The sequence below is a fragment of the Montipora foliosa genome, chromosome 10 (genome assembly GCF_036669935.1).
Source record: "Montipora foliosa isolate CH-2021 chromosome 10, ASM3666993v2, whole genome shotgun sequence".
NCBI classification, from domain to species: domain Eukaryota; kingdom Metazoa; phylum Cnidaria; class Anthozoa; order Scleractinia; family Acroporidae; genus Montipora; species Montipora foliosa.
The window spans coordinates 18,079,805-18,102,304 of NC_090878.1; the positions used below are offsets into that span (position 1 = coordinate 18,079,805).

Here is a 22,500-nt window from a genome sequence, read left to right on the forward strand (position 1 = left end):
GATATTTCATGGGAAATCCTGCCTAAGATTCCGACTTTTTAGTCGTCCTTTGGCCCGTCGACAAGCAATTAGTTTCACGTACAGATCCCTAATTATTGGGCATAGAGCGGTTTTCAATTGAGTGTCGAAAGTAATTAGCGAATTGCTTTGGTTTTGCGTTACTTCACTCAGTGATAACAATTCTCAGTGATTGGTTCAAAGTTTTCGCGCCACTTTTTTAACCAATCAGAATTGAAACCAAAACCAATCGTGGCTTGCGCGTGCACATTTTCCCGCGCTTTGTGTCGGCTACGTGTAATTACTTCGAGTTTTGATTGGTTTACTGGATTGCCTCCGTCCTTTTTGATTGGCCAAAGTAATTACTTTGGTTTCGGTTTTACGACACTCGATTGAAACTCGCTCTATATGGGTTATTGACCAAGCGTGAGGTCAAGATGGCTGGATATTGGCCAAGTTCCTTTTTTGCGTGTTTATGGACCGAAAAACAAGAAAACGAACGAAGGCAATATCCAGCCATCTTGATCAAACAAGCTTGCTCAATAAAGGATTTATTATATGGGATAAAACACCAAAAAAATGATCTCTGATCTTGCGCGACCAAGCGAGAAATGCCGAGCGGGCAGTATAGCTCCATCTTGCCCGCTCGGGTAGCCAATCACAGCACGGGATTTGGTCAGAGCGGGACTTGAACACGGAACGTCTGGATCTCTCAAGTCCAGCATCTTAGCCACTCGGCTACGCTGGCCACATTGGGATTGGCCATCTGTCCAAGTTTGATGCTTTAAGGTAGAACAGAGACTAAGTCAGGGACTAAAATATTGTTAAAAATCCATACAAATGTCTCCAATAGGCCATTTTCGAAATTAATATCAAATATTAGAGAGCTTAAGCACGAGCGTTTTTGAGACGCAAACGGCAACCGGAAGCGAGCTGTTTTCCCTTTTAACGTGTCTTTACACATCCACATTTACATTACTAAGTATCTTTTCTCCATTAGAGATGATAAATATAAAAATCTGGGAGACACCATTGCCCTGGCGCGCGAGATGCTCTCTTCCGGTTGCCGTCCGTGTCTCAAAAACGCGCGTGCTTAAGCTCCCTATTCAGCTTGATAGTGAGGCAGTGCGGGCAAAAACAATAGAAACACGTTGGAAAAGATCACTTTCATCAATGGCGACCACTTTTACATTCTTTTGTATTTATGTTTATTAGACCTACTGCCCTCGTTTTGAAACAAATATGCTTTTGAAATAGACCATTTTCGAATTCTTAAGGCTGGACTGGATCTCGCATGAAATGGAGGCTAATGCGGGCAAATCTTTTCAAATGCAAAAAAATGTGCCCGCATTAGCCTCCATTTCATGCTAGATCCCGTCCAACCGTTAGAATACGAAACTGGCCTATTGGCTCGTCGCAGCGTGGCTAGAAAGGCTTATTAGCATTAAAACAAAAGAATTTTATTTGGCCGTCATTATGAAAGAGGTCTATGGGATTTTCCAGTTTCCCAAATCTGATAAATTTTTAAAAGAGTTTATATGGTTTGCGGGGACGCAGCCTCACAATTAGAGACATTTGCATGGGTTTTTCACTATGTTTTTAAGTCCGTAACTTGGTCTCTGTTCGACCTAAAAGCATCAAACTTGGACAGAATCTCAGTGTTATCTACCATGTAATGGTGTCAATTTATCGATTGGTTCAAATACTAAACTCGCCCCCAGTTCCCTGCGCAATTCCAGAATGGCCTATAGTTGATAACAATGCCCACTTTCGGTTAGAGATTAATAATATAAAAACACAAGATCAAGTCAAATTTATGATCACCAGTAATTCCACCTACCTCCAGAATTCTGTCCCCGGGAACAAGTCCATAAGATGCAGGTCCATCGGGCTGAACTTTCGTAACATAAATACTCTGTCAAGATATAATTTTTGAAAAGTCAATTCAGTTCTATGAGAACGTGAGCCCACAACGGCCAATTTATTTACTCCTTTTTAAATATAAGAAAATCGTTTCTTCATAGTGATTTTCTGGTTACCCAACAACTGTCAAGAAACAGTTGGATTAATCTTCCTTGGTAAAAAATTCTTCCAGCTCAGAGCGATGCAAGAACTTTTTACAAATAGGCCTTATTCACGATAGCCGCCATGTCGGTTTTCAAATTGTCTCGCAAATTAGCCATGTGTTATGCTGGGGGGCAAACATTGGAAAAAAGGCAAATTGCGGAAAATCGGCTCGCCGAAATATTGAAATAACATTGCTAAAAGTACAATTTAGAATTTACAATTATGTACCTTTTATAATAATTTCTTATCTTTTGATTGCCTTTGACATTTTGACTTTCTACTTCGCTTTCTGCTCATTTTTCACTAAAGAAACATCGAGGTAACTTGTGTAACTTGTGTATTTTACTACTTAGGTGATAAACATTCAATGAACGTGAAACAAATCATCTGTGTGGCTAAGATGTTCGTTATAGCCTCTCGAACTTGTGCTGTTTGCCCCCTCAGAAGTGTGTTGCTAATTTGCATGATAATAGCAAAACCAACATGGCGGCCATCGTGAATAAGGTCTATTGGTTTGTGTGGATAGTGCACGCTGGGAATGGTAAGATTGATTTCAGAATCACGTGCTGCTCGCTCCGCACGTGTACTTTTCATTAGTACTTTCGACGACACTTCAAACAAACAAATTGAAAGTGGCACTTTCTCAAATTTTCGTGAGGGACAAAGCGATTTATAGTTACTTTTGACTTCAGCCCTGGCTGAGCGTTCAGGCATCGTCGGATCGTTTAGCTGGGGCTTCAAGCGAAAGAGTTAGTCTCCTACGCAGCCGTTCTTTGTGTGGTCACGCAATTTGTGTGCGGAGGAGCGTTGCGTGACCACACAAAGAACGGCTGCGTAGGAGACTGCGAAAGAGTTGGATTAGTAAACAAAAATCTACAGCTTGTGCAAAGACCTTAAACCAACTAATTCGACATTTCCGCCTTTTAACTGTAGTTATCTCAGATTTTAGAAATCCAAGATTGATCCCGAGAGCAAAGCTTCCGGGATTTACGAAGCTATTTTCTTCACAGGAAAAAACGAGCAAGCACTTCGTTTTACAACTGGCCAAAAAAGCGAGAAATTTCAATTGGACCAACCACAGTTACAGCGAAATTTCAAGGACAAAAAACTGTTAAATGTGTTTACTGTGTCATGTATGAACGAGATTTATGAGAACAACGAAAAGACTATTAAGGATTGTTGCTGTTAAAGGCGTCTGCAAACATTGTTGCGGAAACATTGCTTCCCGAAATGCTTCCTCGGCGCGCATAGCTGTGGAAGCGAAATGTTTCTGAACAAATTCAGAAACATTTTAGCTTCCGCAACCAATGTTTCCTGGGGCCGCAAACAGGGAAACATTTGCTTCCGCTGTCACAACGTTTTGTGTTCCCTCGTGCTATGTTTCCCCGAACACTGAGCACTAGTGCTGTATGTTCCCCCTTCCCTCTCAGGGATCGCGTTAACGCAGAAATCGTGCATTTTTACGTAAATAAAATCCAAAAAATGCATGATCGAAATTTTAATGCGTCCCAGGACGCAAGGCACTGACTTAAATAACTCACACAACTTGCTTTGATTTGTCAGTATATTCTGTTGTTTATAAAACTGTTGGAGCGATCTGTGATCATAATTGAAGTTCTAAGAAATGGGGTTTAAAACATCTAAAAAGGTTAAAACTAAATTTTCGACCGCATTCTGTGGTCTTCTACAGAGGAATGTACTCTGCAAGTCACTGAATGCAAATATATAGCAAAAGACTTCACTGTTCGTTACTCCTAAGGGAGGAAACCAGTGATGCGTAAACCCTTGGAAAGGGTGCTCTTTCATTAACAGAGTTCTTGTCCAGGAATGAATGTAACGGCTCTAGAAAAAGCCTTTGTCGGCTGGTCCTATGCATATGCGTCAATATTATTCCAAGTTGGTTACTCTCTTTTTCTCACAGAGGGTCACCAAGATTTTGGGACCCTCAAAAAATGCTTGGGACCCCAATTTGGCCGAACATGCAGGTCCCAGGACCCAGATTGAAAAATCCTAGTGCCATCCCTGCCTCTCATAGAACATTTAAGTGCTGGTATTTTTTTACAGGTCACAGGTCATTGTTTTATTAAAACAGAAACTATCCTACACATGCTTAAAAAGCTAACCTTAGGCCTAAGATTAGTTTTCATGAATGTTTAGGATACTTGTTGTATTCATAATTTATTCTGCTATCACATTTATCTTCAAGGCGTGATTACTTTCCTTTATTTTGATATTTCTTTTTGTTTTGATGTATTCTTAAGTCGGCAATTTTGAAGGGAACACGTAGCACTGAAATGTTCTATGGGGAGGGAAGGGGGAAACACACAGCACCAGTGCCCAGTGTTTGGGGGAACAGATAACACGGGGAAACACAAAACGCTGTGACACCGCCACAATGTTTCCCCGTTTGCAGGCGCCTTAAGAATTGCAAACCTTGGTGTCATTTGGGTGAAATGGATTGGAAGTCGCATCAGTTCCTCCAGCAATGCTGAATCCCAGATTAGGGTTCTTGTAAACTTCCACACGAAGCTGCAAGATGATGACAAATTTGTTGTATTTTAGCCTGGAACCAGGCTCCGCAGTTGGGGTTATGAAGCGGAGCGGGGAACTGGGGGTGGGAAGGGCACCACCCCTTCTCTCTCCCAGTTCCCCGCTCGGCTCGCTTTGCTCGCCAGCTAGCTCGCCAATTTATTTTTTCGCCGCGTTACCCTAACTGCGGAACCTGATCCCACGCTATCGTATTTTGATCAAAACTGGAATATTATATATAGAGCAGGAAAGGTATTGTTTTTACTGACGCGCAAGAGCGCCGCTGCGCTAACTGAATTTCGATGCGTTGTTTACTGTGGATTGGATATAAGACGGTTGTAAGACAGATGTAAGGCCGTTTTTGCATACGGATATTGCTCGTTCAATAATCTTTTTCCCCTGCAGTTCGTCTCTTAGATATCCACGATATTTGTACTAACAAGAGGCGAATTATCCGGGTTCGAATCGATTCCTCCGAAGCTTTCCTTCATAATTTCCATTACTTCACAATAAATTTTGATTATTGGAAATGATAGGGATTCTTGTGAACCTGTAATAACATCATTTTTCATTCGTTCCCAGGCCCCTGGTCGTTGTGATCACGGCGTGTCTGCCACTTCCTCATAGAGCGAGTTTCAATCGAGTGTCGTAAAACCAAAACCAAATTAATTACTTTGGCCAATCAAAAAGGAAGGAAGCCAATCCAGTAAACCAATCAAAACTCGAAGTAATTACACGTAGCCGACACAAAGCGCGGGAAAATGTGCACGCGCGAGCCAAGATTGGTTTTGGTTTCACTTCTGGTTGGTTGAAAAAGTGGCGCGAGAACTTTGAACCAATCACTGAGTGAGGTAATGCAATTACTTACTTTCGACACTCAATTGAAAACCGATCTAGGCACATTATAATTGAACTTACCAATTCTACGGACGGATCGTTATCCAGCGGCTCGTCACCACCTTGAGAAGATTGTAAAGACTGTTGAGAGGTTCGTGAATCTGTTGAGCTGCTTCTTTGAAGCCGAATGCGAGGCACAGGAGCAGCCGCCTGCGGCTGGGCTCGACGATTTATACCTCCGACGTTATTCTCACTTCCGTCAACCTCCACTTCTCTACGTTCCATAGCTCTCTCACGCTGAAGCTGTCGTACTCTATTTTCAAATCTTATTGCATCTTCCGGTTTGACCCGCACAACCAATGGTCTTCCGCTGTTTAAGGGTACTTCCGGTTCCGATAAACTCAATCGCCTTGCAGGATCTGTCAGCACTTCCGGTTGCTCTGAGTACTGGGGCGGAGGAGATCTCTGTTTCCCATGAGAACCGTTCATGATTGTCCTAGTGTCCAGTACACCATCCTGCGTAGAGGACCAGATGTGATGGACAACATTTCCCAATCCAGAGATTCTGTTAGCATGATTCGTCGCTTCGTAATACGACGGTGGTCTCAAGGGACCCTGAAGAATGCTCGGTTCCTCCTCGTTAAATGAACACATCTCACCAGCCTGTTCGGTCTCTGGTGTTCCCGTGGAGCGACTATTTCTTCTTCCAATACTAGCAGGCCCGGCGAATGAAGACAAGGAACTGGGTGCTTCTTCGCGAAACGAGTGCTGAGATTCTAAAGACTGTCTGCTATCAGCATCAGAGGGTGGGGCTGGGGGCGTTCTGTTTTCCCGTGGGATGTAGGGTGGGGGAGGGTGATACACTGGAGGAACGCGAGGGGGTGGATCTTCTGGATTGAGCGATTGTCCCTGACGCGATGAAAAAAAGACAAAACATGAAATGAAAGTTAGGAGATCATCGCAGATAGATAAGCCACTTAAACCTTTGAATCCCAGGGTGATCGGTATGTAAATTCTCTCTACAATTTCAATGAAATAACAGTCAGACAGGTCTTGAGGATGAAGACTATTATCAGCTTTAGAGGTGTAATATCTTGATATAACACCAAATTCTCATGATTAAACGACAAAGAATTCTATGGTACTAGTTGGGAGAATTTTGGGAATGCATAGCTCTAGCAACTGAGCTATCAAGCCAGCAGAGAAGACAATTACGGATGTTGCCACTCTAACATAACCCCAACAATCCATTTCCAAGTTAATACAAGGCATCTCCAAGGGAAAAACCTTCCTCTCATGAAAACTGATTCCGATCAAAGGAAAGCAAAACTCGTTTTGCAAATCAAACATTCGCACTTGAACTTGTTTTAAAAAGGAAATGTAGTGAACTAGTATTTATCAATGACTCGACATTGTAGGGATTGATTGGTTCACTCAGTCTCAGTTATCAGCTCACATACCGTATGACCTTATATGGAAACTAATTGCATCAAGTGTTACTAAGCTGGAAACTGATTGGCTTTCATTTCCAAGTGTCCAAGCGTTCAGAATTTAATGAAAACGTAATAAAATAGGTATGTCATTGGCGCTTGTTGGATATGAGACTGGTTATGGCCAAATCGGCGCTGCGCGCCTGGTTGGCTATTTGCCATTTGATATCCAACGCGCGCCGTGAAAAAAGTGTTAATTATTCCCTAATTACCCCCATCAGACGATCTCCAGGTATCGCTCTCACTGTGGCCACTTGTACCCTACTGGAATTCCGCGGTTCTGTCGACTGCTCACTCTGTAGCCTCGCTGTATTTCCCAGCTGGGCGATACCATTTGTTGCTACCCTTTGATTACTGTTAACCGGGTGATTAGATCCCTCTGGCGAGCCTCTGCTTTGCGCTGGATTTTGATTCGAAAGTCGTGGAACCTAAAAAAAAAGTAACGAGACAAGGACAGGTTTCAGAAACCAGACATTGCAAGAGAAATTTTGTCGCCAGTTGTAATGCGTTCATGACAAAAGCATGATCTCTAGAGTTAAAAAGATTTGGAGCCTGAAGTATGGAGGCAGTGTGACTTGTAGCCCTTATCGGAGTTCTCAGTGGTTTTGCCGCATAAACGAGGCTAAGGGGTCATTTTGTATCGAATAGCCCTTTACACGGTTAGTTTTTAGCTCATTCTTTGCGTCACATGACGCAATGAATGAGTATTATGGGCATCGAAATGCCGGTATCCCGGAAGTTGTTCTCATTTGCATTACAATGTAATCTAACATGGATGCGAGGCAATTTCGGCTTAAAACTACAAAATAGCCCGAAATTGCCTCACATACATGCTAGATTATATTGTAGTGCAAATGAGAAAAACTAACCGTGAACAGGGCTATTGAACCTTAAGCCTCTTTTGTATGTAGTTTTAAACAAAGGAAAATGTGCCTGCAGGCTCAACTCCAATAACGTCTGTTGGTACCGTTTTCACCTATAAAAAGAGATTCGTCTTCAGTGCTCCGGAATTCAAATCTGTAAATAGCCAAATAGCTGTCTCCTACCCAGTTGGGATTTTCAGCATGTTATGTTAAATATGAAATAATTCATTCGTGGCTTATTATTTTGCAGCCCATTTCTATACATCGATATCAAAAAGCGCTCTGTAAATAACATTTATATTAGGAGCCTGTGAAACGAAAAGCATTAACACAAAATTGCTGAAACCAAAGAATCTGACAGAAGTATGATGCTAGAATTAACCACAACTCACTGCCCCAAAAGGTTCCTTTAAGATAAAAAGAAGAAAAAGTAACAATCTCAAGAAGCCTGAAAAATGAGGACTCGAACTGGACTCGTATCCACAGTTTACGTACACAGACACCTTCACGATCAACGTTTGATTTATTCACCTCGTACAGGATAAAATATGAACTCGTAGGGGCTCACGCACGAGCCTATTTTTTCCATTCTCGTCCCCAGAGCCCTCTGTTCCTTTTGGTCACATGTTCGTTTCACCGACCACGTGATCAAAAGAATGGGAGGGCTCTGGGTGCGAGAATGATTTTACCCCCAGGTTACTTAGTCCTCGCATCTTCTCGGGATGCTCAATTAGCTAACTACGTTGATCATTATAACATGATAAAAAAAGGTAAAAAAAGGTTTGGAGTGGTACTTGAAAACCGAAGCCCGGCGCCTTGGCGACTTTGAAGCCCGTTCAAGATTCTCAGTCAGTCGGAACATTGTTACTTTTTTACTTTTTTAAGCCAACATATTAACCACATTTTGACAGAAGCTCTCCATCAAATGAGGACACTTAACAGGCACCAACCTGTTGCTCGTACCAGGGGACCTCAACTGTACGCACCTCTTGCGGCCTCAACAGCTCGGGTTCATTAATCCGATCCAATGAATGCACAACTACTGACACTGGCGTTTGATTGGACTGCGCCGACTGGTGTTGTCTCCGGGAAGATTCTGGAGGCTGAAGAAGTTAAACAAATATCACCAAGACCGGCTAAGGCCATGTCTGCATTATTTCTAACAAATATCAAATTCGTGGGCGCTTTATCTGCCATAATTGTGTTGTCCCCATTTTTCTGCTTTTTGCCGGACCTTGACGAACGACGACGTCCCAGAGAACGAAAATGCGGAAATGACCAATTAAGGGATTTGTACGCACCGGAATTAAGTGAGTTTTGCTTTTAAGTACCTTTCTTTGTTATCGTCTACAAAGAGAGTAAGGAACTTCAACAAGGACGATGGCAACGACAAAGAGAACGTCATCTCAAAATATAAATTCGTGTTATTGTAATCACTTCGTCACTATTTCAACCGTTTTAATGTGACGAAGGCGTGGTAGTTCCTCACAAATGACACTCGTCGGAACGGCGCTTAATTTAAACCTCAAATTTCGTTTGAAGTTGTTGTTTAGCAGACGACGGCAAAGAAATGGACAAAAATGAAAAACGCACGTTCAAGGCGTGCAAAGCTATTGTTTTGCCCACTCTTTGTTTAAGCATGCAAGGGCGACGGCAACGTCGGAAAAAAAAAAAGCGTCACTCCGCAATATAACTTAACGTTATCGCAACTATTTTGCGATTATTCCTCCCTGTTCGCGTTTTACAATGTAGGCGAACTATCCTGTACCTGGTTTCAGAGTAAAGACATAAAATAAATTGTTCATTGTTGAATGCTCGCGTTGGCGTCAAAACCTAAAATAAGGTGATTTCACGTTAACAAATTGATGTCAGTTTTTCATGCGTCTGTCCTATTATTGATCATGAATTTCGTCATAACATTGTCAAAGTAGCTGTGGATCCACGAGGCGATAGCCAATTCATTGTCAATAACAAGACAGACGCATGAAAAACTGACATCAATTTGTTTTTTACAATAACAAAAAGGCAGAGGGGTCAAAAATTAAGTTAAAACACGAGAAGAACGCGAGACAAAAATGCGAGAAACTTGTAAAACTATTGTTTTCTGGAGTACGGCAAATAAATGCCTTGAGGTGCGTGCCGCACGTGCAGCACGATTATTTTTCTTTTTTTCAACCAATGATGTTCCTGCTTTGCGGCTTTTCCCTGTCGTAACCGTCGTCGTTGCTTCGCCTTGTGTGCGGCTGGCCTTACCGAGGGCCTATCTTCTCTGTGGTGCTGATATTGGTGCCTATATTGGTGCAGTGCATACTGGTGACATTGATGCTGAGGTGGTAAAACTGATTGTATTACCTCGATATCCTGACGTTGCTGCTGCTGATGATGTTGTTGCCGCCTGCTAGCCAGATACTGCGCTGCGCGATCTTTAACATCTTTCGGATAGGGGGATTGATACCTAGCTAACCTGGACTGAGAAACAAAAACAAAAAGAGGAAAATTTTCTCATTTTCAATGGCTAATTCGGATGCCCTCCCACTGAGCCAAATTTGTGCGAGCTTAGCCCAAACAGTGGGTATTAAATAGACTACGTCGACCATTCGGCAGCCATTTTACTTTCTATTGTTTAAATATTATGGGATACTCATTACTATTATTATTATTATTATTATTATCATTATTATTATTATTATTATCATTATTATTATTATTATTATTATTATTATTATTATTATTATTATTATTATTATTATTATTATTATTATTATTATTATTATTATTATCATTATCATTATTATGTAAAATCACAGGCCCAAAAGGTATTCCTGCTCTGGTCAATTATCTCCTATGAGAGCGTGTAACAACAAGTTCCTAAAGTTCCCAAGGGAGTTCTCTCCTGATTCCTTAAAGGGACAAAAAGTTTCTTAGGAGTCTAGCCGTTCCTAACAGAGCAGTGTTCTGGATCACTTCAAGTCTGATGGTGGTGCCAAACTTTTCAATGTGTTTGTAAAACGTACTATTATTATTATTATTATTAAATTATTATTATTATTATTATTATTATTATTATCAGCACCCACGATAGACGTGATCCTCACACTTGTCTCTTACAGACACACATGGGTTCAATAGATTCTAGCATTGCACTGGCATTGCAGAAGTCATTGCTTTAAATCCCATTGAAGCGACCTGAATATTTCTCGTGTCTTTAATATTAAGAGACAACTGATCGTTTATTTCATTCAGCAGGTCCTTTCACGGGAACAATTGAGTCCAACAAATTGAGCTGCTCTCAACAGAGTGGCTTCACAGATCAGTTGGTAGAGCACAGAACCGTCGTCGCAGAGGTCATGGGTTCCACTCCCATAGAAGCTGCCTGAAATTTTCAAGCGTCTGTTAAGAGGCAATAATTGGGAGCTTAAGCAACGACAACGGCGACGGCAACGAGAACGTCACAAATTTGCATATATAGCTTTGCACGTCCTGCACGTGCGTTTTTCACTTCTGTCCATTTCGTTGCCGTCGTCAGCAAAACAACAACGTGAAATAGCCAAGTTTTTGGTTTTACGTCAGCATTTGAGGATAAATTTTCATTTTCTCTCCTAAAATGGAGTGCCGTTCCGACTGGTGTCATCTTTGAGGAATTACCACACCCTTGTCATATTAAAAACGTTGAAATAGTCACGAAGCGATTGAAATAACGCAAATTTATATTTTGAGATGAGGTTCTCGTTGCCGTCGCCGTTGTCGTTGCTTAAGCTCCCTATTGTTCAATTTGTGACCTGATAAGAGCGAGGGTCACTTTTTCTCTTTCATCTATAACCAGCACTTCAAATAGATACATTTATTTTAAGATAGCACCTGTTAACCCCAGTGAAAACATGACACTATTCTTTATAACAGAATATTCAAACATTTACCAAATAGTCGTCTTCATCTATGTTAAAGACAATTGAAGATCTCTGTCTTATTTGCTCTTCAAGAAGGGAGGCAGGTAGGCTGCCAGAGTCTTCACTCGGCTGCTCTGATGATAATAATGACAATTAAACAATGAAAGAATCCAGTTTGTGAAGCACCAATGTGGAATCCCTAATAGTAGCAGTGGTGGACAAGAGGTGTATTACCTATTGATAATGATCAGCGATTACAAGCCAAATGTTGCCAATCATTCAGATGACAATAATGAACCATGTTATTACATTTTCAATCTCCGAAAATGCGTTTCTCGCATTCTGAGTGGCTTGGTCAATCTCAGTTATCAGCTTCCATACCAGATGACTTTATAATTATGGAAACTGATTGTGCAGTCATTTTTTAAAATCGAGACAGTTCAGAGTTGAATAAAATTTAATAAAAGAGTAATATCATTCCATGAGTGCAAGATGGATATGAAATGATAAATAACCAATAAGGTGTAGGGATGGCACAGTGGTGAGAGCACTGGCCTCCCATCAATGTGGCCTGGTTTCGATTCCCAGATTCGGTGTCATAATTATGTGGGTCAAGTTTGTTGGTTCTCTACTCTGCACCGAGAAGTTTTCTCCAGGTACTCCGGTTCCCCTCTCCTCAAAAACCAACATTTGACTTGATTTGCGTTCATTGTTAATTTCAGTTTACAGTGTATCCAATTAGTGCTCCAGCGCTAGAGCGACTAGACACTCAAATAAAGTTCTTTTCCTTTTGCTTTGACAAGCATTCACATTAGTATTTTATTAAATTTCAACAAATTCTGAACGTTTGGATACTTAGAATTTCCCATTCCTGACACAAATTTTTCAATTTGGCAACACTTAATTAGCATGATCATTCAGTATATGAGCTAATAATTAACTGACATTTATTGGGCTACTCGTTAATACTTTAAAAGGAAACAATGCCATTCATCAGTCTCTGTTCCAAGAAACTCACAATGACAAATAGCTATGAATAATAAGCATTTCATCAATTTATAAATAGATTAAAGTTTGAATGAAGTTTAATACACAACCTTGTTTGATGAAGTAACTAGAGGGAAGGGATGAAAAAGACAAAAGAAAAAGTAAAGAAATGAAGGGTAAACTTGAGAAACAGTTGGAGGTTATTAATAAAGAATCAAAAGAATGTAACAGTAAAAGAACTTCTAGTCTGATTATCGTTACAAATTAGAGCCGGATACTTGGGTTAATGAACAAACTGAAGAAAAAGGGAAAGGGCAAAAAGCTGAAAAAGCAAAAGCAGCTGCCGAGTAAACTAAAGGGTTGAAAAGAACTTCAGTTTGAGAAGTGAAAATGAAGGAAAGAAAGGACAGAAGGAAGGAAGGGAGGGATAGAGAGAGAGAAGGAAAGGAAGGAAAGGAAGGGAAGTGAAGGGAGGGAAAGGAAGAAAGGAAGGAAGGAGGGAGAGAAGGAAAGGAAGGAAAAGGAAGGGAAGGAAGGGAAGAGAAGGGAAGGAAGGGAAGAGAAGGGAAGGAAGGGAAGAGAAGGGAGGGAAAGGATTTTAGGAAGGAGGGAGAGAAGGAAAGGAAGGGAAGTTAGGGAAGGGAAGGGAAGAGAAGGGAGGGGAAGGAGGGAAAGCAAGCAAGGAAGGAGAGAAGGAAAGGAAGGGAAGGAAGGGAAGAGAAGGGAGGGGAAGGAAGGAAGGAGGGAGAGAAGGAAAGGAAGGGAAGGAAGGGAAGAGAAGGGAGGGGAAGGAGTGAAAGCAAGTAAGGAAGGAGAGATGGAAAGGAAGGGAAGGAAGGAAGGAAGGAGGGAGGGAGAGAAGGAAAGGAAGGGAAGGTAGGGAAGGGAAGGAAGGAAACAGAAGGGAGGGGAAGGAGGGAAAGCAAGGAAAGGAAGGCAATGAAGGGAAGAGAAGGGAGGGAAAGGAAGGAAGGAAGGAAGGAAGGAAGAAGGGAGAGAAGGAAAGGAAAGGAAGGTAGGGAAGGGAAGGGAAGGGAAGGAAGGGAAAAGAAGGGAAAAGAAGGGAGGGCAAGGAGGGAAAGCAAGCAAGGAAGGAGAGAAGGAAGGCAAGGGAAGGAAGGGAAGAGAAGGGAGGGGAAGGAGGAAGGAAGGAAGGAGGAGCGAAGGAAAGGAAGGGAAGGTAGGGAAGACAAGGGAAAAGAAGGGAGGGCAAGGAGGGAAAGCAAGCAAGGAAGGAAAGAAGGAAGGGAAGGGAAGGAAGGGAAGAGAAGGGAAAAGAAGGGAGGGCAAGGAGGGAAAGCAAGCAAGGAAGGAAAGAAGGAAGGGAAGGGAAGGAAGGGAAGAGAAGGGAAAAGAAGGGAGGGCAAGGAGGGAAAGCAAGCAAGGAAGGAAAGAAGGAAGGGAAGGGAAGGAAGGGAAGAGAAGGGAGGGGAAGGACGGAAAGCAAGCAAGGAAGGAGAGAAGGAAACGAAAGGAAGGAAGGGAAGAGAAGAGAGGGGAAGGAGGGAAAGCAAGCAAGGAAGGAGAGAAGGAAAGGAAAGGAAGGAAGGGAAGAGAAGGGAGGGGAAGGAGGGAAAGCAAGCAAGGAAGGATGGAAGGAAGGAGAGAGAGAAGGAAAGGAAGGGAAGGTAGAGAGGGAAGGTAAGGGAAGGGAAGACAAAAAGTGCGTAAGGCAGGCCGGAAGGTATCAGAAAGAGTCCAATACACGTCTACTATTTGTGGTGGCACACTTGGGGTTAAGGGGCAATAAACATAACCATAACTATGACAAACGTATTTCTAACCTTCTTCAGCAGCTGGTTGTTGTGGAAACATGTAACATGTCAACACATGTGACTGTGTTCCGTGATCAAAGTCTGACTGTAAAGGGACCATGGGCTTAGACTAGAATAAAACATAAGATTGATCCGTCAATCATGCAGAACGTCTAATAAAGTAGGCCAAAAAAGTCACTTTGGTCAATTGGACATGTGCACTCGATTGATCTAAAAAAATGCGTTCGATATTGAAAGTTAAAACAGAAAAAAACCAGGAAAAAAATGTGACAACAACAACAACAACAACAATTTTATTTACCCCATAAACTTACTTACATGCAGATAAATTATTCAAATAGATAGAGATAAATATAGGGGGTCTGGCTGCCTGAAATAACTAAAAAGTTAAAAGGGGCAGGCAGCCAGTATTACAATTTGTTTAGGATAATTTAGGTCGGACACACATACACACACATATACATCAAAAAAATAGGAGGAATATAAAAACAATAATGAATTAGAAGATAGAGCAATACAGCCTTAACAGCCTTAAATGACGTGTGATAGTCAATTGCAACACAAGTGACGTGTGATAGTCAATTGCAACACTCGTTTTTTTAACACCAGACGACAGTACATGACAATCACGACGGTGTGATGGCTGTTACATCACGCAAAATTAGCTTTCTCCCACCAGTGAAGTAATTAAATGTGATCCGATTGGTGCCAACTGAAAGAATCATAGCCTCTAGCGATAAAAATCAATGTGGAAAAAATTGCAGGACACCAGTTATAATGTGCAAGACAAAAATTGTCCACCAGTAAAGTTTGAAATCAAGCCAAGAAAATGCACCACTCGTTACCTGATTCTCAGAGAGCCACAAGGCTTTTAAACTCGTCAGTTTTCTAAACGTGTACGGTAAACACTCCAACCTGTCCATCATGAACAAAGGAAAATATAAAATGTGATGAGAATAAATTTATTTATAATCACAATATTTTCACAAGAATGTCTTTTCATGGTACATATTTGAGCAACCTTTGATGGCAAAGTTCAGTGATGGTGTGATGCGTTGGTTTTCCTTGGCTCGCACGACGCGTAAAGTACTGAACCGAGAGTAAATATTCTCCTTCACACATAATGCGTAACAAACCCTAATCACAACTTCAGAAAAATTATTTTAATATAGTACAAATGAAACCCTAGAAATTAGGAGAAATAATGAACTAAGATATTTACATTATTATATTAACAGTTCACTTGAGTTCAGTTCCTTCACACTTGTTGCATGTTCGCCTTCCAAGTCACCAGCTGGGGCCCGTTTCTCGAAAGACCCGGAAACGTTTCGGGCCCGAGAAGCCATTTGTGAAACTGCCCACCGCTTGTTTTGGAAATCCGAACATTTAACATGTTTTCAAGGCAACAAAAAGAAAAATGACTGTGACGTTTGACGACTTAAATCCTCTCTATTCTTGAGACAAAAAGGGAATTGTGACACCCGAAAATGGCCCGTGAAGTTTCGGGACTTTCGAGAAACGGGTACGAAGGGCCCGGTTGTTCGGAAAGCCGATTAACGTAATCCCGGATTAGCGTGAACTTTTAGTTCATGTTCCAACTTTTTGGTGAAAGTTTCTTTGGCTTATTTGTGCTTTTTAAGATTGACGTCTTCTAATGTAAAGTTATGCCGAATATTAGCATTTAACAGCATTTAGGAGTAGAGAAATAAACTCCTTGGTTAATTTTTAATCTGAGATTAGCGTTAATCGGCTTTTAAAAAACGGGGCCCAGCTCTCCAGCTCCAGAATAGTTTTGTTCACAACGTGTTCCTTTGATTAACTTTCTGCCTTTGCTCCGCTTCTTTTTCGCATCAAGGTTTCCTCTATTATTACTATTCTACCAGCTTTCCTAAAAAATTAAGCTTTATCCTCAATATCTTGCCGTTTGAAAATGAGCTTTCCAATTAACCTTCCGGATGTTTTGCTAATGGAGGTTTTTAACAATGAAGGATAATTCTTTTTCCAACAGTTTCTCATCTCGCTTCCTTACTGCTTTTCACAGCAGTAACGCGAGCTTGGGCCGCCTATGCTAAAATGTACGAAATAGCAACTATTTTCATATCTTGCGGCAAAATTGCAACTGGATGTTTTCGTTAATTTCGAGCCCTGACTATGCAAAAAATGTAAAGGGATCCTTTCACATTACTTGTAAATACTCATTGAGATAAAATGACATCTCGAAAACCCACGTCCAGCTCCCATATGATCTTTTGGCTTAGACAGTAGAGCAAAGGTAATCTACTAATCTCAAGGTTTGCTTCTTTAATTCTCACCCCAGTCAGTACAAATAGCACTTAAAATTAACTCAAATGGATATCTCTTAGGCAAGAAAACTTAAGGTTTATTAGGCAGACCTTAGCTGAAATTATGTTTCGAAAATGACAAAATTGTTAATAATAAGTAGTTACAGATAATTTTGCTAAAGCCCTTCAAACAACGTTCTGAACTAAGGCATCACAATGATTTACTTTAGATCACATTGACAAACAAGCACCTGTTACATGCCAGGTTTATCACTTGCATATTTGGCATCCGGCCGATGTCATCTGGGATCCGCACAATTCTGTTGTCACGTAACGACAGTATGGTCATCGACACACAGCTGCCTAACTAGCGGACAAAAGGAAATCTTTGAACACCAAGGCAAACAAGTCATATGGACGCTGGTAAAAATTAATGATAAAACAGTTTTTATCCTTCTTACAACTTGTATTCAGTGATTTATGCTGTCTTAGAGCAAGACTTGATAGGTATTGTCTGTTTACAGTTCAGAGCCTGAAAACAATGGCACCTGATGGGAAGGGATGGAGTACATTCTGACCCGGAAGCTGGGGGAAGGCCAATCTACCGGTACTTGGATGGAGACCTGACCTTACCACGTAAAATGTAACTAGTGCTACCTCGACCACATGACAGTCCCATAAAAAAAACAGTCAGCTGTCACTTAAGCCTGCTTGACAGCTGACAGAACTACAAACATTAAAGTATGAGGGACCTAAACTTCCCCAAAAACTTAAAATTGAAAATAAATTATCTTCCAATACCTCTAAAGGAATAGTTTCCAAAAAGTTTTCATCAGCATACAGGATACGCAGATTTCGCAGCAACCCAATAGAGGAAGGCAAACTCTGCAGACACAAGAAAACAAAGATTTCAGACAGAAGATTAATTGAAGCTGAGAATGTATAAAAATAGGTTCGTTTGGGACATTTTGGAACCTTCTTGCAGTTTTAACGTAATGGGCATTTTACTTGTAAAACAGAGTTAACTACTTGGAGCAAGAAATGAATGAAGAGGGTAGTTTCTAAAGAAACTGTGGTGCTGCGTCGGTGGGGAAGTAGTATACAAAAAATTGGTTTTATCAACGGAGTTGATAATGTAAATTGGCCACCGTACAGAGATTCTGAAAGCTGACGTTTCGAGCGTTTCATTCGCTCTGACAAAGTGCTAACGCTCGAAACGTCAGCTTTCAGAATCTCTGTACGGTGGCCAATTTACATTATCAACTCCGTTGATAAAACCAATTTTTTGTGTACTTGGAGCAAGTGCTACTGTACATCTGCTTATCAATCCGGTAAGAGACCATATGGTTCTCATCAGACAAGACAAGTTTCCTTTGTACAAGTCATTCTTTAGTACTGCGTCCTTGCTAAAATGGAAAGTCCAAAGGGGTGGGGGGGGTGGGGGGGGGGGGGGTCCTATATGAAATTCCCTCCATGGTGGGGGTATGGATATTTTCTGGAACTACACAATCTTGTCATATAAAAGCAACATTGATTTTAAACATAGTACAAGCATTGCATTTTTGTTGTAGGATTTATACACCATACTTGTTGCACCTAGATATCACAGAGCTTAAGCATGAGAAGTTTTTAAGCCAAGGATGGAAACCGGAAGTGAACATTTCGCATGCCAGGATAGTCGTCTCTTAACGAATCATCTCACGAATCGTCTCACGGAGAAAAAAGTAGTTATCACTATATAAATATGATAGTGTCAAGAAAAGTTTAAAAGGAAAACAGCTCACTTCCCTTGCCTAATCTTCCTTTTATACAATTGAATTTGGTTGTTTGGGGCACCTACTCGATTAGTTTCATAAGCTATTTAGGTGTCCCAAACTCTTCACGATCAACCTTGTATTAAAACTGTTTGTTTACCATTTATCCTTTCTTCTTTTCCCCTAACATTTTACTTCTTAATCACAATTGTAATATTTCATTAGTACTATGTATCTTCTTCAATATTTAATTTGTAAATATTCATATGTATATTCTATTTTTCTTTTTCCAACACTGTCAATTAATGTTTGTGTGAGTTTAAATTAAAATTGATTGATTGATTGATTGATTGATTGTTTGGTTAAAGTTTCTAATCTCAATTTTAGCATTGTAGGCCAGATTATCAAATTTATTTTTCTTTAATCTACTTTGTTGTCAAAAAAGGCACCCCACGTAAATGCCATCGTTGGGGCGTCTCGTTTATCCTGTGTTCAAACTTATCTTTAAAACAAGAAAATGCTAATAAATCTTGACCTTGCCAAGTTGAAGCAGAGTAAAGCAACAAAATGAAAAAAAAATACCTCTAATTCATTGTGATTGACAACTAACTCTTCAATCTTGTTCAACCTAAACATTAAAAAGAAGCTCTAATTAAGAAATACACAGGCAATAAACAAAATTGACTGGACATTAGGGGGTAATGCCTGTTTTGTTTTGTTTTGTTTTACGAGACATCTGGTTTGTCTCTTCTACTGGGCAAACCTGGCCAGAGGGAAGGAGCACGAACAGGACTCGAGGTCCTATGCGAGGTGCTCCACCCTACCCTATCCAGACCAGAAAGACCAGACCACAACACCGGGAACTACATGCCCTACTCTTTACGACAAGTGTGCGGGTTCTTTTACGTCCCACAGGATTTATAATGAACATTGAAGGGTTGTGAGACGGGACCTCCGGCTTATCGTCCTTATCCGAGAAGACTAGAGAGTCTAACCGTTTGCAGATGTAATTACAAAGGCAGCACTTTCTCCTCAGTTATTTAAAGACCCTGAGTGTTGGTCCGGCCAGAGTTGAACTCACGACCTCCCGCGTGACAGCCCGGTGCTCAACCAAATGAGCCACTGGTGCGCGGTGCATTTCAAACTCCAGCATAGTGAAAAGCTTGAATTCTCAAATAGATAAATGACATTCTTGAACCAATTTTTAGGTAATGGAAAAGAACTTCTGTCTAAATAGCCAACTTCCAATATACCGGTAATATAATTTATTAATCTAAGTTTCCAAGTTCTTTTACAGTGGGCTTCATTGAAGTTATGTTTGATTGTTAAAGCTGTAAGCAAACAAAACTTCAAAATCAGCATTACCTCCCTATACTATCTGGAAGTTGTACAAGATGATTTTCATCCACTTTAAGTGTTTGCAAGTTGTTAAGAGCCCCTGAAATACGACAATTAAAACAGGTTAGCTCATATTATTTGTTAACGCATTGACTCCTTAACTGCTCTCAATTGATGAGCGACATTGTCTGGTGTTAGCCAGAATAAAATCTATTAGTACGCATTAGTCTCACTCCTGGGGTTTGAGGTGCCTGATACCAGATACCAGTTACCAGATACCCAGAGCTGACACTTTTTCAATTTTGTACCCAAAGGAGATGTGTGTTTCCTTCAAAGGACACAAGTGCCAGAACCCTTGTCCCACCTTCATGTGATAACAATGCTATACCACTCAACTACAGAGAAACTAGAGCACAGCTAAGAACAGTTGTCAATTGCATGCAATACAACATACTGCTGGGACTAAAACGTCCAAGGGTAGCAAAATGCTTCACATCTGTTACAATTTTAAGGTGAGACAGGGCTGAGTCAGGGCAGGTGGCTTAGCGGTCATCAACCACACACCTTCCACCTCTGTGACCCAGGTTCAACCCTCGGCCCTGAGGTCGTATGTGGGCTGAGTTTCAGTCAGTCTCAATCTTACTCCGAGGGTTTTTCTCCAGGTACTCTGGTTTTCATCCCTCATCAAAATCAACTTTCAGTCAATTACATCCGGCTGCAGGTGGATACCCTCAATAGGGATACATTGTACATAATTAACCTCTGGTATCCTTCTCTTTTATTGATTAAAGAAGTTAATGATTAAAGTTGGTACATATTATTGAAAAAATCAGCATCTTATGGACATACGTCATCATTGTAATTTGCTCACCAATGTTGTCCAGTAACTCAAGTAGCATGTTGTTTGATAAATAAAGATCTGTCAACGACTGAAGACACTGCAGTTCTGGAGGAAGACGTTCCAGTCTGTTTCTGGAAACGTCCAGGAACATAAGTTGTCGCAGTAACCCTATTTCCTAAACGAAAGATAAACATAAGTTTGAAAGGCAAACAACCAGGTATGATTCGCCAAGAGTAATGTTCCCTTTGATATGCTGCGACAGTAATTAGTGGTGCTTTTTTATTATATTGAATAATTGATGTATTGGCTTAAACTCTACAAGGGTACAGTGTACATTCTTGGGCAGCATTCTTTTCCAGCTGAATTCAGCATATCAAATACTAATAACTGTCACAAGCGAGTCCAAAGCAAGTTCATTGAAAGGGACTGTCATATCGACATCATCTTCCATCTTAAGATTTAAAATTGTCTTGGTTTAATTAAGGTGATTCCTCAGTATTGCACTGTGCATCTTGTACTGCGCATATGGTGCGTCAATATTTATGAATTGGTCCAATTTGCAACATTGTAAACATGGCATAAGTTGATCATACAAACTGAGACAGTTCTCAAAACATGTGAGAGAAGTTGTGAATGACCTAATTTAGCCTCCGTAAACTCTTTGCGCATAAGCGCATGCGTTCTGAGAACATGGCAAATTTTGTTGTTTCGATCCACGATAATCGAGAAAGACCTGAAAGGTAAGCTGGTGTTTTACTCTTAAACAAGCATGGTGACCTATATCTTTATGGCATAATTTTGGTGTACAAATTATCCCCTTTAAATAAAAATTGTTTTTTAAAAAAATATCAGAAGGAAAACAATTCGAAAAAAGTTTTGAGTCAACGTCGTTTAAAGTTGAGTGATTTTTCCATAAACTATATAAGACAGTGTTCCTTATGAGGAAGACTTTCCACTGTACCTATCAGGTGTTTTTTCAAGTGTTACTTTAAACCCTCTTGTTTAGCCACCGCAAAAAGTACTCTTCAGGAGCAGATGAAATAAAGCGCATGATTAGTATCAGTACAGGCATCAACGGGGTAAGATTGTCACAGTGTGACACACCATATGCGCAGTAAGTTGATTGATTGATTGATTGAAGATTGGCCCATTATACCTCTTAAGCAAGCACGGTGGTTTACCTTTTTTATTCTCAAAATGCGGATTAGTCAGGAACATTCAGGGAAGTTTCAAGAAAATCGTTCAGCAACTTTCTTTTCTGAGGAATCAGCTTAAGCAAGATTCTCTGCCCCTTGTCTTCAGAGGTTACCTGAATTGTTTGCAGCACTTTTAATTTGGGTAATTCAACAGAGCTATACTCTTGAATAAGCTCTGCAATTAGTACATTTATTTAGCTATTTTACTATTTTTATGACGGTTTTTACACGATGCAAAAACGGCCATGTATGGTGACAGCTGTTTTATCGTTAGATGGAAGCTGGTCACATCAGAGAAAATGACCTCACAAACAGTTTTTAAATAATAGTTTGAATAATATTATTCCAGCAATGCATTTGGTGCTTACTGCAGGAATTTCACTTAAGCCATTGTTATCCATCCAAAGCTCTTTTAAGTTCACCAAACATCCAATAACTGCAGGCTGCAAAGAACAAAAAAAAGGATTATTGTTTGTTTAATATGTGTTTGTTTTGCTACTACAAGTAAAAGCCTGTGTGAAAAGCCTATGTATTATAAGTAACTTTTTCAGGCATTGTGGTTGTTGAAGCGCTGGAAAAAGAATAACTACTTAGGATAAATTTAACAACTTTCCCGTGAACCCTTTCCGTCCTAAGATTGAAACTTGTACATTTTAC

General features: G+C 40.6%; 1 protein-coding gene across 2 annotated transcripts in view; it reads right to left on the minus strand.

Moving 5' to 3' along the window:
- Positions 1–22,500, minus strand: part of LOC137973238 (leucine-rich repeat-containing protein 1-like) — a 33,471-nt gene that overhangs the window by 2,165 nt on the left and 8,806 nt on the right. Inside the window, exons 7-21 of one of the 2 annotated variants that reach the window (XM_068820011.1) lie at positions 22,212–22,286; positions 20,678–20,822; positions 19,834–19,906; positions 19,051–19,096; positions 17,516–17,599; positions 16,966–17,081; positions 15,278–15,347; positions 14,442–14,541; positions 11,701–11,804; positions 10,136–10,252; positions 8,734–8,886; positions 7,133–7,348; positions 5,512–6,339; positions 4,498–4,593; positions 1,838–1,912 (exon numbers count right to left, since the gene is read on the minus strand). In XM_068820011.1, the coding sequence (XP_068676112.1) occupies positions 1,838–1,912; positions 4,498–4,593; positions 5,512–6,339; positions 7,133–7,348; positions 8,734–8,886; positions 10,136–10,252; positions 11,701–11,804; positions 14,442–14,541; positions 15,278–15,347; positions 16,966–17,081; positions 17,516–17,599; positions 19,051–19,096; positions 19,834–19,906; positions 20,678–20,822; positions 22,212–22,286 (2,298 nt within the window). The remainder of the gene's footprint in view (positions 1–1,837; positions 1,913–4,497; positions 4,594–5,511; positions 6,340–7,132; positions 7,349–8,733; positions 8,887–10,135; positions 10,253–11,700; positions 11,805–14,441; positions 14,542–15,277; positions 15,348–16,965; positions 17,082–17,515; positions 17,600–19,050; positions 19,097–19,833; positions 19,907–20,677; positions 20,823–22,211; positions 22,287–22,500) is intronic. The other variant, XM_068820012.1, reaches the window with a different exon arrangement.